Source organism: Nomascus leucogenys, chromosome 2, assembly GCF_006542625.1.
Source record: "Nomascus leucogenys isolate Asia chromosome 2, Asia_NLE_v1, whole genome shotgun sequence".
Taxonomy (NCBI): domain Eukaryota; kingdom Metazoa; phylum Chordata; class Mammalia; order Primates; family Hylobatidae; genus Nomascus; species Nomascus leucogenys.
In genome coordinates this window covers 86,944,302-86,961,126 of record NC_044382.1, presented here as the reverse complement: position 1 = coordinate 86,961,126, position 16,825 = coordinate 86,944,302, and the positions used below count along the sequence as shown (strand labels likewise).

The following is a 16,825-nucleotide window of genomic DNA, read 5'->3' as shown; positions in this document are numbered from 1 at the left end:
GACAGAAGGTTAACAAGGATATCCAGGACTTGAACTCAGCTCTGCACCAAGCAGACCTAATAGACATCTACAGAACTCTCCGTCCTAAATCAACAGAATATACATTCTTCTCAGGACCACATCGCACTTATTCTAAAATTGACCACATAATTGGAAGTAAAGCACTCCTCAGCAAATGTAAAAGAACAGAAATTATAACAAACTGTCTCTCAGACCACAGTGAAATCAAACTAGAACTCAGGATTAAGAAACTCACTCAAAACTGCTCAACTACATGGAAACTGAACAACCTGCTCCTGAATGACTACTGGGTACATAACGAAATGAAGGCAGAAATAAAGATGTTCTTTGAAACCAATGAGAACAAAGATACAACATACCAGAATCTCTGGAACACATTTAAAGCAGTGTGTAGAGGGAAATTTATAGCACTAAATGCTCACAAGAGAAAGCAGTAAAGATCTAAAATTGACACCCTAATACCACAATTAAAAGAACTAGAGAAGCAAGAGCAAATACATTCAAAAGCTAGCCGAAGGCAAGAAATAACTAAGAGAGCAGACTGGAAAGAGATAGACACACGAAAAACCCTTCAAAAAATCAATGCATCCAGCAGCTGGTTTTTTGAAAAGTTCAACAAAACTGATAGACCGCTATCAAGACTAATGGAGAAAAGAGAGAAGAATCAAATAGACGCATTAAAAAATGATAAAGGGGATATCACCACCAATCCCACAGAAATATAAACTACCATCAGAGAATACTATAAACACCTCTATGCAAATAAACTAGAAAATCTAGAAGAAATGGATAAATTCCTGGACACATACACCCTCCCAAGACTAAACCAGGAAGAAGTTGAATCTCTGAAGAGACCAATAACAGGCTCTGAAATTAGATAATAATAGCCTAACAGCCAGTAAAGTCCAGAACCAGACGGATTCACTGCCAAATTCTACCAGAGGTACAAAGAGGAGCTGGTACCATTCCTTCTGAAACTATTCCAATCAATAGAAAAAGAGAGAATCCTCTGTAACTCATTTTATGAGGCCAGCATCATCCTGATACTAAAGCCTGGCAGAGACACAACAAAAAAAGAGAATTTCAGATCAATATCCTTGATGAACATCGATGCGAAAATCCTCAATAAAATAATGGCAACAGAATTCAGCAGCACATCAAACAGCTTATCCACCACGATCAAGTTGGATTCTTCCCTGGGATGCAAGGCTGGTTCAACATACGCAAATCAATAAATGTAACCCATCACATAAACAGAACCAACAACAAAAACCACATGATTATCTCAACAGATGCAGAAAAAGCCTTTGACAAAATTCAACAGCCCTTCATCCTAAAAACACACAATAAACTAGGTATTGATGGAATGTATCTCAAAATAATAAGAGCTATTTATGACAAACCCACTGCCAATATACTGAATGGGCAAAAACTGGAAGCATTCCCCGGCACAAGACAATGATGCCCTCTCTCACCACTCCTATTCAACATAGTGTTGGAAGTTCTGGCCAGGGCAATCAGGCAAGAGAAAGAAATAAAGGGTATTCAATTAGGAAAAGAGGAAGTCAAATTGTCCCTGTTTACAGATGACCTGATTGTATATTTAGAAAACCCCATCATCTCAGCCCAAAATCTCCTTAAGCTGATAAGCAGCTTCAGCAGTCTCAGGATACAAAATCAATGTGCAAAAATCACAAGCATTCCTGTACACCAATAACAGACAGAGAGCCAAATCATGAGTGAACTCCCATTCACAATTGCGACAAAGAGAATAAAATACCTAGGAATCCAACTTACAAGGGATGTGAAGGACCTCTTCAAGGAGAACTACAAACCACTGCTCAATGAAATAAAAGAGGACACAAACAAATGGAAGAACATTTCATGCTCATGGATAGGAAGAATTAGTACAGTGATAATGGCCATACTCCCCAAGGTAATTTATAGATTCAGTGCCCTCCCCATCAAGCTACCAATGACTTCCTTCACAGAATTGGAAAAAACTACTTTAAAGTTGATATGGAACCAAAAAAGAGCTCACATTGCTAAGACAATGGTAAACCAAAAGAACAAAGCTGGAGGCATCCCGCTACCTGAATTCAAACTGTACTACGAGGCTACAGTAACCAAAACAGCATGGTACTGGTACCAAAACAGATATATAGACCAATGGAACAAAACAGAAGCCTCGGAAATAACACCGCATATCTACAACCATCTGATCTTTGACAAACCTGACAAAAACAAGCAATAGGGAAAGGATTCTGTATTTAATAAATGTTGCTGGGAAAACTGGCTAGCCATATATAAAAAGCTGAAACTGGATCCCTTCCTTACACTTTATACAAAAAAATTAATTCAAGATGGATTAAAGATTTAAATGTTAGAGCTAAAACCATAAAAACCCTAGAAGAAAATCTAGGCAATACCTTTGAGAACATAGGCATGGGCAAGGACTTCATGACTAAAACACCAAAAGCAATGGTAACAAAAAGCCAAAATAGACAAATGGGATTTAATTAAACTAAAGAGCTTCTGCATGGCAAAAGAAACTTCCTTCAGAGTGAACAGGCCACCTACAGAATGGGAGAAAAATTTTGCAATCTACCCATCTGACAAAGGGCTAATATCTAGAAAAAACAAACAAACAACCCCATCAGAAAGTGGGCAAAGGATATGAACAGACACTTCTCAAAAGAAGACATCTATGCAGTCAACAGACACATGAAAAAAATGCTCATCCTCATTGGTCATCAGAGAAATGCAAATCAAAACCACAGTGAAATACCATCTCATGCCAGTTAGTATGGTGATCATTAAAAAGACAGGAAACAACAGATGCTGGAGAGGATGTGGAGAAATAGGTACGCTCTTACACTGTTGGTGGGAGTGTAAACTAGTTCAACCATTGTGGAAGACAGTGTGGTGATTGCTAAAGGATCTAGAACTAGAAATATCATTTGACCCAGTGATCCCATTACTGAGTATATACCCAAAGGATTATAAATCATGCTACTATAAAGACACATGCACACGTATGTTTGTTGCACCACTAGCAAAGCTTAGTTGCACCACAATAGCGAAGACTTAGAACCAACCCAAACGTCCATCAATGATAGATTGAATTAAGAAAATGTGGCACATAAACACCATGGAATACTATGCAGCCATTAGAAAGGATGAGTTCATGTCTTTTGCAGGGACATGGATGAAGCTGGCAACCATCATTCTCAGCAAGCTATCACAAGGACAGAAAACCAAACACTGCATGCTTTCACTCATAGGTGGGAACTGAACAATGAGAACACTTGGACACAGGGCGGGGAACATCACACACCGGGGCCTGTGGGGGTTTGTGGGCTGGGGGAGGGATAACATGAAGAGAAATACCTAAAGTAAATGACGAGTTGTTGGGTGCAGCAAACCAACATGGCACATGTATACCTATGTATCAAACGTGCACGTTGTGCACATGTACCCTAGAACTTAATGTATAATAATATAAATAAATAAATAAATAACTTCAGGACTTGGCACAGTGGCTTATGCTTGTATTGCTAGCACTTTGGGAGGCTAAGGTGAGAGTATTGCTTGAGGCCAAGAGTTTGACACCAGCTTGGGCAACATAGTGAGACTCTGTCTCTACAAAAAAATCAAAATTAGCCAGGCGTGGTGGCCCATGTCTGTAATCTTAGCTACTTGGGAGGCTGAGGTGGGCAGATCACTTGATCCCAGAAAGTTAAGGCTGCAGTGAGCCATTGATCATGCCACTGCACTCCAGCCTGGGTGACAGAGTGAGACCCTGTCTCTAACTAACTTATTTTAGTACTGTGTGTTTTAAGTGATACAGATATTTGAATTGAGTGTTGTGAAGAACAGAAAGGTGGAGCTAATTCTATGAGAGGTTTAGAAAAGATGATGTTTGGGTGGATCTTAAAATAATAATATTGTGAATTTTTTTCTTGGTTGGCAGGTTGATTGGGAGGTTGAAGGGTTAGAGTAGGTGAAAAACAATTCATGCTAACACAAGGGATTATGAAACAGCATTGTTTTCAGGAAGTAATAAGTATGGTATAGAGTGCAGTTAGGAATATAAAACTATAGTGATTAAAATAGTGTGATATGTAGACAGAAAAGTAAGTGGAAAGAGTAGAAAGCCTAGAAACATGCCCATACATGCAAAAATGTACCATATAGTACAGGAGATATTACAAACCAATGAGGAAAGGATGGACTATGGACTATTCAAGACTGTTCAATATTAGAATGATGTATTATTCATATGAAAACTGAGTTTAATAATAAAATCTAAATTATACCCAAATTCAAGGATATTTACCAAAAAAACTTGGTTTATAATTAGCGAAAGTGTCAAGGTCATATAAGTTAAAAGAAAGACTAAGAAACTGTTTCAGACTAAAGGAGACAACTTAATACAGTATGTGATATTGAACAGGATCCTTTTATTATACGTCATTGAGACAGTTATTGAAACTTAAATGCATAGTGACAATTGCATGAAAGTAATGCATCAGTTTAATGACCTGATTTTCTTGGTTGTGTTGTAGTCTGTGGAACATGTTCTTGTTTGTAGGAAATATACATAGAAGTTTTCGGGGATAATGTAGCATCAGATTGGCATCTGTAGTCTCAAATCATTCAGAAAAATAACAACAACAGTTCTTTGTACTATATACATGTAGCTTTTTCATATGTTTGAGATTGTTTTTTAAAAGTTGTCCAGCTGGATGCAGTGGTTCATACCTATAATCCTAGGACTTTGGGAGGCTGAGGCAGGAGGATTGCTTGAGCCTAGGTGTTTGAGACCAGCCTGAGCAACACAGCGAGACTCCATCCCTACAAAAAAATTAAAAATAAGCTGAGCTTGATGATATGCACCTGTGGTTCCAGCTGCTTGGGAGGCTGAGGTGGGAGGATTGCTTGAGCCCCCAAGGTTGAGGCTGCAGTGAGCCATGATCGCACCACTGCACTCCACCCTCGGTGACAGAGTAAGACCTTGTCTCAAAAAAAAAAGAAAAAGAAAAAAGTTGTCCAAAAGTTAAAATATAGTTATCAAAATAAAATTAAAAATTAAAAGATAATCTGGGAAAAATATTTCTAATACATGTGTCTGAATAAATGATTTTACCCAGAATATGTAAAGAACTCCTCCTACAGTCTTTGCCTGCTAATTGGAGCATTTAGATCATTTACTGGTTTTTGTTTGTTTGTTTTTCAGTAGGTTTTTGAGGAACAGGTGGTGTTTGCTTACATGCATAAGTTCTTTAGTGGTGATTTCTGAGATTTTGGTGCACCTGTCACCAAAGCAGTGTACACTGTACCCATGTGTAGTCTTTTATTCCTCACCACTCCCCACCCTTTCCCCTGAGCCCCCAAAGTCCAGTGTATTATTCTTATGCCTTTGCATCCTCATAGCTTAGCTCCCACTTATGAGTGAGAACATACGATGTTTGGTTTTCCATTCCTTAGTTACTTCACTTAGAATAATAGTCTCCAATTCTGTCTAGTTTCTGTGAATGCCATTATTTTGTTCCTTTTTATAGCTGAGCAGTATTCCATGGTTTTGTGTGTGTGTGTGTGTGTGTGTGTGTGTGTGTGTGTGTGTGTGTATAACATGTTCTTTATCCACATGTTGATTGATGGGCATTTGGGCTGGTTCCATATTTTTGCAGTTGCAAATTGTGCTGCTATATACGTGTGTGCAAGTTATCTTTTTTGTATAATGACTTCTTTTCCCCTGGGTAGATACCTAGTAGTGAGATTGCTGGATCAAACAGTAGTTCTACTTTTAGTTTTTTAAGGAATCTCCACACTGTTTTCTATAGTGGTTGTACTAGTTTACGTTCCCACCAGCAGTGTAAAAGTGTTCGCTTTCACCACATCCACGCTAACATCTATTATTTTTTGATTTTTTGATTATGGCCATTCTTGGTGGAGTGAGGTGGTTTCGAATTGCGGTTTTGATTTGCATTTCCCTAATAAGTAGTGATGTTGAGCATTTTTCCATATGCTTGTTGGCCATTTGTGTATCTTTGAGAATTGTCTATTCATATACTTTGCCCACTTTTTGGTGGGATTGTTTTTTTCTTGCTGATTTGTGTTCTTTGTAGATTCTGGATATTAGTCCTTTGTCAGATGTATAGACTGTGAAGATTTTCTCCCACTCTGTGGGTTGTCTGTTAACTCTGCTGATTATTTCTTATGCTGTGCAGAAGCTTTCTAGTTTAATTAAGTCCCATCTATTTATCTTTGTTTTTGTTGCATTTGTTATTGAGTTTGGGTCATGAAGTCTTTGCCTAAGCCAGTGTCTAGAAGGGTTTTTCCAATGTTATCTTCTAGAATCTTTATGGTTTCAGGTCTTAGATTTAAGTCTTTGATCCATCTTGAGTTGAATTTTGTATAAGATGAGAGATGAGGATCCAGTTTCATTCTTCTACATGTGGCTTGCCAATTATCCTGGCACCATTTGTTGAATAGGGTATCCTTTCCCCATTTTGTGTTTCTGTTTGCCTTGTCAAAGATCAGTTGGCTCTAAGTATTTGGCTTTATCTAATGTAGTTATTGATATGAATGTATTTATGTTCACATCTTGATTTGCTTCTGTTTGTCTCTTCTATTTTTTTGTGATTTTCCTAAGACTAAATATTTTTTATTAGTAAAAAATTTTTTTCACAAGCCCATTGGAGATTACACATTGTTTATATCTATAAATCCAGAAGAGAGAATTAAAATGTCTGAGTATTTGGGAAGGTAGACTATAGGAGAACAAATCAAAAGAATTAATTGGTATCTGGAAAACAGATGTATTAACATGGAGGGCAAATTGTTTTCTAACTTTACTAAAGGACAAAAGCCAAACTAGCAGAATTGTTTAGGTCAATTAGATATAAATTGTAAGTTTGTATTGGGCAAAGAATTAGTGAAGATGTGGAATTCTCCTTTTACAAATTATTTTCAAAGAACTAGTAATTGTCTAATATCTGTTTGTGGACATAAGAAGGTAGACTAAGTTGACCTGAAGGGTATAATGCCTTACCACATTGGCGACAGTGTGATTTGTGTGTGTGCGTGTGTGTGTGTGCGTGTGTGTGTGTGTGTGTGTGTGAGAGACAGAGTTTTAGTCTTGTTTCCCAGGCTGGAGTGCAATGGCACGATCTTGGCTCACTGCAACCTCTGCCTCCTGGGTTCCAGTGATTCTCCTGCCTCAGCCTCCCGAGTAGCTGGAATTACAGGCATGCACCACCATGCCCAGCTAATTTAGTATTTTTAGTAGAGATGGGGTTTCTCCATGTTGGTCAGGGTGGTCTCAAACTCCCGGCCTCAGGTGATCCGCCCGCCTTGGCTTCCCAAAGTGCTGGGATTACATGCGTGAGCCACCACGCCTGGCTGACGATGTGATTTTTAAAAGTAGAAATAAACTTTCAATTAAATGCCTGTACTCTATTAAATTCATCTTGCTACCTTTGTTTTAAAATGTTTACTTTCTCTTGTCTCTACTATAGCTTGAAATTTTGACAAACTTGGCAAATGAAGCCAACATATCAACTCTTCTTCGAGAATTTCAGGTTTGTATACAATGCTAATTATAAAAAACTTCTAAAACATATGTTCAGTCTTAAATATGCATCTTTTTCTATCTAGAAATACATAATTATGTACATAAAATAGTGATTGGGACAAGATTGACGACTAAAAAATTCATAAACTTGCAAGAATAAACTAATTACAAATTTATAATTTAAGGAAAACATAGTATTCTCTTTCATATTTTCATAGACTTTGAAGGACTTTGGTTTATAACTCTGTCTTTGTTTGAAATTGTATTTCTGGTTAAGAATTTCATCTTTTTGTGCTGCAGCATCAACAGTCCTTTCCATACTCTGTGGTCATGAAAATGGCTTCATTTCTTACCTGGTTTTTCCTATTTTATTGACCTATGACTATTTTTGACACTGCCCCCTTAGCCTCATATATAGCTCAAAAAAATTTGTTTCATAATTGCCCCACTATGATTTTTTAAATTGCTGTTTTTTATTTGATTCGTTTAGTTGTATTTTTATGCCATATGAGACTCTTCCTAGCTGCATTTCCCCCCAAAATATTATTCAAAAATTACTTCATGGACATGATACCCTTTATGATAGAAAGGTCATCTCTGAAGCCTTAGTGGTAGAGCACAGCAATACAAAACTTTACATCAGTATTATGACTTTTACATTCCATTATCTGTTTTCTTAACAAAAATATACCACATACTATGCACTAATCACAGAGTTTTTCTTTTATCAGCTTCCAACTTTTAGAGATGTATTTTTTGTCATAGTTCTCCTATATGCCAATATTAAATTTCTTCTTGGTTATAAGACACTGTATACACTATTTCTTTTTAGCTTTGTGATTTTTAAACTTTTTACAGGAATAGTAGAATAATATGGCATGTCCATAATTTATATTTTCATACCTGGATTACTCTACTTTTATGTTGTGTATCTTTCTAGACAAATTTCTTAAAAAATTAAGATGTTCTGGAAATGCACTCATATTTATATGCCAGAAAATATAGTATTTTATGTTCTTATTCGATAATCTTATAGCTGTAGATCATTGCTTGAATCTGATTTTCACTTCATTCATATAATTTTATTTATTTAAAGTATTGGTCTTTCTGTTTTTTCTTGTTCCTTTCCTGTTGTCCTGTCTAGTCTCTTTGGGTGTCCTCTCACTGTCCACTTTTTGCTTATATCAAGTCTCCTGGGATTGTAGGAAAGGAGACTTAGGTAATCTTATGGAATGGGTTATATACAGGGCACATACTAGACCTGTTTCAAAATATTGGTCATCTAGTCTTTTCATTTAATATCAGGATGTTTAATAAGGTCCATTTTTCAGTCAAACTTTTAAGTATTTTTTTTCATGTATTCATTTTTATCACTGTCTAAATTTGTACCTTCTGTCTATGCTTGTGTTATGCTCATAGTTATGCTTTTAGTAACTTTTTGGGTAAAATAGGGAATGTTTCTAAAGACTCATAAGTTCATATTTTTAGTTAAGGAAATTAAATAATTTATTTGGGAACACTTTTAAAAATAATTGGTCTTGCCTTGATGGAACTAGGAGAGTTTAATTAATTTAATTTATTTCTTCAACGTTTAATCACCTTGTTGGTACCATTTTTAGAAAATTTGTATTTTTTTAGACATCTTTAGATTTTCTCCTCCATTTGTCATTTAGACACCACTTAAATGTATTGCATTTTTCATAGTGTTAAGTCTACATTGTATACTTCTTATTTGAGGTTGGGAATCTTTCTTAAAAATTTCGATTGTAAATGACCTTTTAAATTTCATATATATGATATAAAGTGTGTATATTTCTGTAGACAATGGAAGCTTTCCTCATTTAAAAATTAGGAAGATTCTAACCAAAATGAAATTCTCTAGGGCTATTATAAATTTTATAAAGATATTTTAACTTCCTGTTGTTAAATCAGTGATTTATTTCTTAATTTTTAAATGTGTGTGTGTATATATATAGTATATATTTATAGTGTGTGTATATATTTATATATATATATATATATATATATATATATACACACACACACATATACCCTTTACAGTATATTTTTAAAGCATAGTTTTAAAGAAAACCAATTTCGAAAGTATGGTATTTTATTTTATTATAAACTGAGTATTTGAAGTATTTATTGAAATACTGTTCACTGTAACTATTATTCTTTTACAACCATTGTGATAGATTTTGAAAGTAAAATGTTTGTAAATAGCCTACTGGTCCCTTTCTTCCTTTTCTCCCAATTTTTAGATTTAGTGTCTCTGAAAAAGTGACCCTTTTTTTCATAGATTCACAGATGCTGCTGGTAAATGAACTGAAACCTCCAAAGAGAGAGCTCTCATCATCTCTTTCAACCTTGCACTTAAACTAATTGCTGTCTTTGGGTGACTGCTCCTACTATCTGTTTTGGAGTCTCAAGCCACTATGGCCACAGGTGAATGAGCCTGGCTTGAAAATGTGCTTCATCCACAGGCACATTCTTTACCTAAAAAAATCAAAACAAAATGAAATTAATCTACATCATCACTTGGTCCTCATATTGTGCTGATGAGAAGTTTATGTATTCTGGAATTCTTATATATTGACAAAGTTTAAGATAATCGGATTTTTGGTTAACTTGATAACACCAGTGTGTAAACTAATTGAAATAATATCTTTTAGACGTATGTGAAAAGCCAGGATAAACAATTTGCAGCAGCCACTATTCAGACTATAGGCAGATGTGCAACCAACATCTTGGAAGTCACTGACACGTGCCTCAATGGCTTGGTCTGTCTGCTGTCCAACAGGGATGGTAAGTTCACAGTTTCATTTTATTTTCAAGAGATTTATAATTTGAATATTCTTGGTATTATTTCCAAGTTGTAACCTTTTCTAACTTTGCATTTTAGCTTTTCCAGTTATATCAGTAGTATGGTCACAATAAGTAGCATTTTATCCTTGAGATGCACCTAAATATGCATATTCTGGGTTCTTTTTTTTTTTAGTAAAATAGGCTGTTAACTAGCAGGTAGTATTTGTTTTACCACAACAGATCTAAGAAAATCTGTTTTACTTCTTTACAATTTAATCACCTTGATTGTATCCTTTCCACTTTTTTACTGCGTTTTAATGGTATGTAAGTCATGCATAATATTGGTTCACCTGCAGAGGGTGCTAAAAGCAGGCAAATGACTATAACATGGAGAAGTGGCTTGATCAAAAAATATGTTAACTGTATACCTTCAACATTTTTTTCCTCAGAAATTCACCTAATAATTTTATATTCAAAATTAACTAGATTTAAAAGCCATCAGCTTGGAGCAGCTTTATGTTTTTAAGCCAAACAATATCTAAGTGTTCAGTAAAACTGGATAGGTGATATCCAGTAAAATATGTAATCTAGATCGCATATTGTTCTGCCGTAAAGCGTCAGTTATTTCTATGGGTAAGGCTTTGAGATAGATGGAGCCATTTAGAGAAAGAAAGAAAAGCTAACTTTACCTTTAAAATAATTTTGTTTAAAGGACTTTTATTATAATTATGTGTTTAATTAAAATGAGACTTTTTAAAGAAAAACATAATTTTCTTTGTAAAATCATTGAAATTATTTTGTGGAATTTAAAATATACTAATGTCTATGTCATGTCTAGATATGGACATATATGTTATAGCAGCCCATGAGGTAAAACAACAAAATTGATTACATTTTGTTTGAAAAATAAATTTTTCGTACAAGAATCCTATAATCCCTAATTATCTTTTCCCACATGTGGATATCTTTAGAAAACTGTAACATTGTTGAAAGTATTTCTGATGAAAAAAATTGGAACAAAATTTATTCCCAGATAACATTGATTTTTGTTGTGAGCAAAAAATTTTAAACTTGTACCTGTAAACTCAAGATACTATGACTGAAGATTTTTCTACATGTAGTATTAAAACTCCAAATAAATGCCAACCAGAATTATCAAGACAATAGGTTTAAAATTTTTTTTATCTCTACAAAGTAGTTAGTGGAGATAGGATGATAAATGTCATCCACTCTATCTCTTTCTACTTTTAATAATAACTAATCCTTTTATCTCTGTTTCTATGTCACATTTTAAAATGTGACATTAAAAATGTGTTTTAAAGAAATTTTCCTGTGCTTTAATAATGACTTTCTATTCAACCAAATAAAATACACACCTTGGGAAAATAACTTTGTACCATTAAAGATTATGAACCAAGGCTTACCAGGGCAATTGTTCTTTTACATTTTAGTTGCATACAGAAAGCACCGGAAATTAGTTAGAACACTGATTAGTTCATTCAAATACAAAATATATTCAAATTTTCTCAATTTTATTTTTTGACTCTTTTTTTTCTGATGGAAAATTTCAAGCTTTGGATTTTAAAGCAATTATTTGTGCTTCAGATTTAATTTCTCAAAAAATATTTTTATTGACTTTAAAAGATAAATATTCTACCCCTACATCACTTTTAAGGAAAGACTAGATTGTTTTACAATTAGAAAATGAAAGACTAGTATATACTCCCTCTCTAAAAGTAGAAGGATTTACTACTTTAAATTTTGATATTTTAATGGTTAGGCTTTTGTTTTTTGATACAACTCTTAACCATGGTTTTTTTTTTTTTTCCTGCAGTGTGAATATTAACAAACTTAAATTGTATTGTCTAGATTATATTTGCATAATCATCATTAGCCCATAATACCTGATTAATTATCTCTGTATCACATATGCTACACTATTTTTTGTAGTTTGGAAGTCTGGCTCAGTAAAAGTGAGAGGTAAAACAAATAAGGAGAATATTTATATCAAAATTAGTAACATAAAAGAAAGTCATAGAATTTTTAACTTTAACATAGCCATCCTGACAATAGAGCCCCTTCCTCTTCCTATTAAAATATCTACTTTTAGGAATAAATACTGTGAATGAAGACTCAGTTTCTTTAAAATCTGTAAGATCTTTTAAGGCTCTAGGAATCTGTAATTATTTGATTTTATATTGAAATGAATACCTCATCATCTCTTCAAGTAATGAATCTTTAAACCTCAGGGACATTTGGGCTCAATTGTTTTTAAATATGTTTAATATATTTCTCTTGGACCTCTAGTTTTGTGTGTGTGTTGTTAAGAGCCTTTCTAAGCAGACTTGAAGCTTGCCCTAATACAGTCCATTATTACTCTCTAAGATTAATTTGATAAACCAATTTCTTATAGACCTTTAGTAAGAGAAATCTACATTTCAGTTGACTTAGGTAATTTATTTTAGGTAACATATTAGCAAAATTTACTTTTTTGAATAACCTTATTGCCATCTACTCTAAACTAAAAGGATTGGGGCAGAAGGCTTTGTTTTGTTTAGTTTTAAAAAATTTAGTAAGCATTTATTGAAGACTTAAATCAGTTGAGATATTTAATAAATGTTGAATATATTAATAGGATATTTATTTAACTTATAAAAGGTTCCTATCTTTAAAGAGCTAATAGTCTATTGGAGGGAGATAGTAATATAAGACAAATATATTATAGTCTTCCCATATAGTGACCACTTACTCTCTTGCCAGCTATTTGCTTACATGTAGGACTATACCACCTATGTAGAATGTTGCGGCTATCCTGAGTAAATTACCCAGTCTTACCTGTGCACCAGATTCTTCATTTGTAAAATGAGTATGATAGTAGACTATACTTTTTAGAGTTAGGTCCATTGAATTTTGTTGAGAACAAGGAGGAAGTTAGGAAATATCTAGAACATAGGATCATTTTGTGCTTCTGATAGAGTAGCACCAAAGTGCTGAGGTCTTCGGAACCCAAGAGGTAGCGTAAAGGAGAAGTAGAGTGGAATTACCTGAGGGGAATGAGAAGGCACCTGTGGTAGGCAGAATTACTGTGTTCCAAAGATGCCCAGAACCTGTGAATATGTTACTTTACATGGAAAAAGAGACTTCGCAGATATGATTAAGTCAAGTTTCTATAGATGGGGAGATTATGTGGATAGACCTAATGTTATCATGTGGGTCTTTATAAGGGAAAGAGAGACGCAGGTCAGTCAGAAGATGTCACAAGGTCAGGGTGATGTGACTGTTGGAAGAGGTCTTTGAACCAAGGAATGTGGGCATGCTTGAGAAGTTGGGAGGGGGATGGAACAGATTTCCCCTAGAACTTCCAGAGGGAACATAGCCCTGTTGACAGCTTGATGTTAGTCCCATAAGACCTGTGTTAGCCTTCTGACTTTAGAACTGTACAGTGATAAATTTGCATCGTTTTAAGCCAGTATGTTTTTAGTAATCTGTGACAGCAACAATAGGAAACTAATGTAGTTCCTAAAGATAAATGATGCCAAACACATTTCAACCATAGCCAATCCTGCCTCTGCTTGTAGATAATTAAATTATGCAACATTTTTTCTCTTAGTTAGGCTAGTTTTGCAATAATGTATTTCAAAAATATAAATTTGTTATACTTTGCATTCTTTAAAACCACACTTACCAAATTTTGCTTTGCATAGTAATCACATAACCATTTATTTTTCTGCTAGAGTGTAAGTTTGATGAGGGCAGAATCTCATTCTGATTTACCTTTGCTTTCCTCATGGCACCAAGAGGTAGTCTTTATGGAAGTAATACTTGCCTATGGGCGGGCGTGGTGGCTCACGCCTGTAGTCCCAGCATTTGGGAGGCCGAGGCAGGCGGATCACCTGAGATCAGTTCAAGACCAGCCTGCCCAACATGGCGAAGCCCCGTCTCTACTAAAAATACAAAAAATTAGCTGGGCGTGGTGGCGGGCACCTGTAATCCCAGATACTTGGGAGGCTGAGGCAGGAGAATCGCTTGAACCCAGGAAGTGGAGGTTGCAGTGAGCTGAGATCGCACCACTGCACTCCAGCCTGAGCGACAAGAGCAAAACTCCATCTCAAAAAAAAGAAATAATACTTGCCTATCGTAACACAGAACGTATATAGATAGAATGTACATCCTAGTTCTGAGTTTGAATTCTGGACAAAGTTATATAATTCCGGTGCATCTCCCTTTCTTCATCTTTAAAATAATAATAATAAGATACCTACCTTACATTATTGTGAGAAGGAAATGAAATATGATGTTGTTTTGTAAACTAAAGCATTAATCTTAGTTGGCTTTTAGTTAAATCATACTAGATTTTTTTTTTGTTTTTTCTTTTCTCTGTCACCCAGGCTGGAGTACAGTGTTGTGATCACGGCTCACTGAAGCCTCAACCTTCCTGGGCCCAGGTGATTCTCCTACTTCAGCCTCCTGAATAGCTGGTACTACAGGCACGTGCCACAACTCCTGGCTAATCTTTGTATTTTTTGTAGACATGGGGTTTTCCATGTTGCCCAGGCTGGGCTCGAATTCCTGGGATCAAGCAATCCTCCTGCCTCAGCCTCCCAAAGTGCTGAGCCACTGTGCCCGGTCAATATTAGTTAATTTCTTATTCTTATGGATAAGCAGGTAAACAGTTTGAAATACATATATTTACTAATGATTAGAATGATGAATTTCGTTTATATTCTTAAAGGGAGCTTTATAAAAAATACATTTCAGTGAAAAAGAGTAGGCCGGGCACAGTGGCTCACGTCGGTAATCCTAGCACTTTGGGAGGCCAAGGCGGGTGGATCATGAGGTTAGGAGTTTGAGACCAGCCTGACCAACATGGTTAAACCCCGTCTCTACTAAAAATACAAAAATTAGCCAGGTGTGGTGGTGCACACCTGTAAATCCCAGCTACTCAGGAGGCTGTGGCAGGAGAACTGCTTGAATCTGGGAGGTGGAGGTTGCAGTGAGCTGAGATTGCGCCACGGCACTTCAGCCTGGGCCACAGAGCAAGACTCTGTCTCAAAAAAAAAAAAGAGTAATAGGACACAAATCATGCTATTTCTAATATAATATTAAAATAAACCTTTGTGTAGTGTATGCCAGGGGAATTCCTAATAGCCATGAAGCCCTATTAATATATCAAAATAATAACTAAAGGCAATGTTGATTTATTTGTTTGTCATCATTAACATTAATAACACATTATATAAGATTCATTTCATAAGGTCAGGTTCTCAGGTGAGTTATGTTACATTTCTTTACCAGTACCACCAAAAAGAAACTGGACCAGTGATTGGCCAGTTTAGTGTGATAACTCAATCCCATAATCCCAGTTTGAGGATCTACTTCCTATCCACGTCCAGTAGCAGTTACTGTATTAGTTAAGGCTCTGGCAAGAAACAGATGGCACACTTAAAAGGGATGATTGAAGCGAATTAAGTGAATGAACTATTTGTAAACTGTGGGCAGGATTAAGGGAAACCAACAAGATATGATGTAACATCCTGGAGCTAACAGTGGGAAGCCTTTACCATGCCTCAGATTGAAGGGAAGGGGTGTGAGGATCAGGAGCAGTTACTAGACCCTGCAGGAGAGAAGAGCCACTTGCAGTACCTTCAGGAGGGGATTGCATGTGATACCAGGGAGAGGAGGCTGGCAGAGTAGGGATCCAGGATAATAAATATCTCCACCCCTCCCCCATCTCCTGCTGAAGCTTTCTATTGACTAAACACAGCTATAAGCTAGGACCAAGGGAGTCTGGTTGAGGCAGACTACAGGCGGGCCTCTTAGGGCACAGTGCTGGGGAGAGAAAGGCAGAGTGGACTTTATAGAACAAATAGAGACAATACATTTCACTCTCACAATCCCATTCTTTCTGGCTTTGCACTCCGTGCTATTTCTACAGTGACTTCTTTCCTACTACCTCTCATCTTTACTACTCACTTTTCTGGACATTTCACTTAAGGAAAATTTTTTTTTTTTAGTTTGCTGTTTTCTGCAGAATAGGGAAAATGTTGTTTAGATTGTAGATAATTGATTTCTACTATATAATTTATAGGAATCAAAGAGCAATATTTGAGGACTCTGGTTAAAAGCCAAAGACATAGAACACTTTGGTGAGCAGCATAATCCAACCTCTTTTGCTTTCTTAATCTAAAGATGCAGTGATAAGAAAGGAACTACAGAAGCTAGGAGACAGCAACAGAGGTTAGAAATTAAAGTTAACTCTTCTAGTGAAGACAGATGTTCACACCTCAAATTTGGACACGCACTCACGGTTATGCTTTCATGTAGTCTTTTAAGGCATGTATTAAATAGAATGTTTTTTTAATTAAAGTTTACATTTTACCAAGCATACTGCATTTGAATTGAATTATACATATTTAA

General features: G+C 35.6%; 1 protein-coding gene across 4 annotated transcripts in view; it reads left to right on the top strand.

The window, feature by feature from the left end:
* The window catches only part of AP3B1 (adaptor related protein complex 3 subunit beta 1), a 288,518-nt gene that overhangs the window by 124,168 nt on the left and 147,525 nt on the right, over nucleotides 1–16,825 (top strand). For all 4 annotated transcript variants that reach the window (XR_004027066.1, XM_003261505.4, XM_030800425.1 and 1 more), the window contains exons 12-13: nucleotides 7,545–7,607; nucleotides 10,276–10,408. Coding sequence is in view for 3 of the 4 variants with exons in the window: in XM_003261505.4 (XP_003261553.2) it covers nucleotides 7,545–7,607; nucleotides 10,276–10,408 (196 nt within the window). In the remaining variant the exon portion in view is untranslated. The remainder of the gene's footprint in view (nucleotides 1–7,544; nucleotides 7,608–10,275; nucleotides 10,409–16,825) is intronic.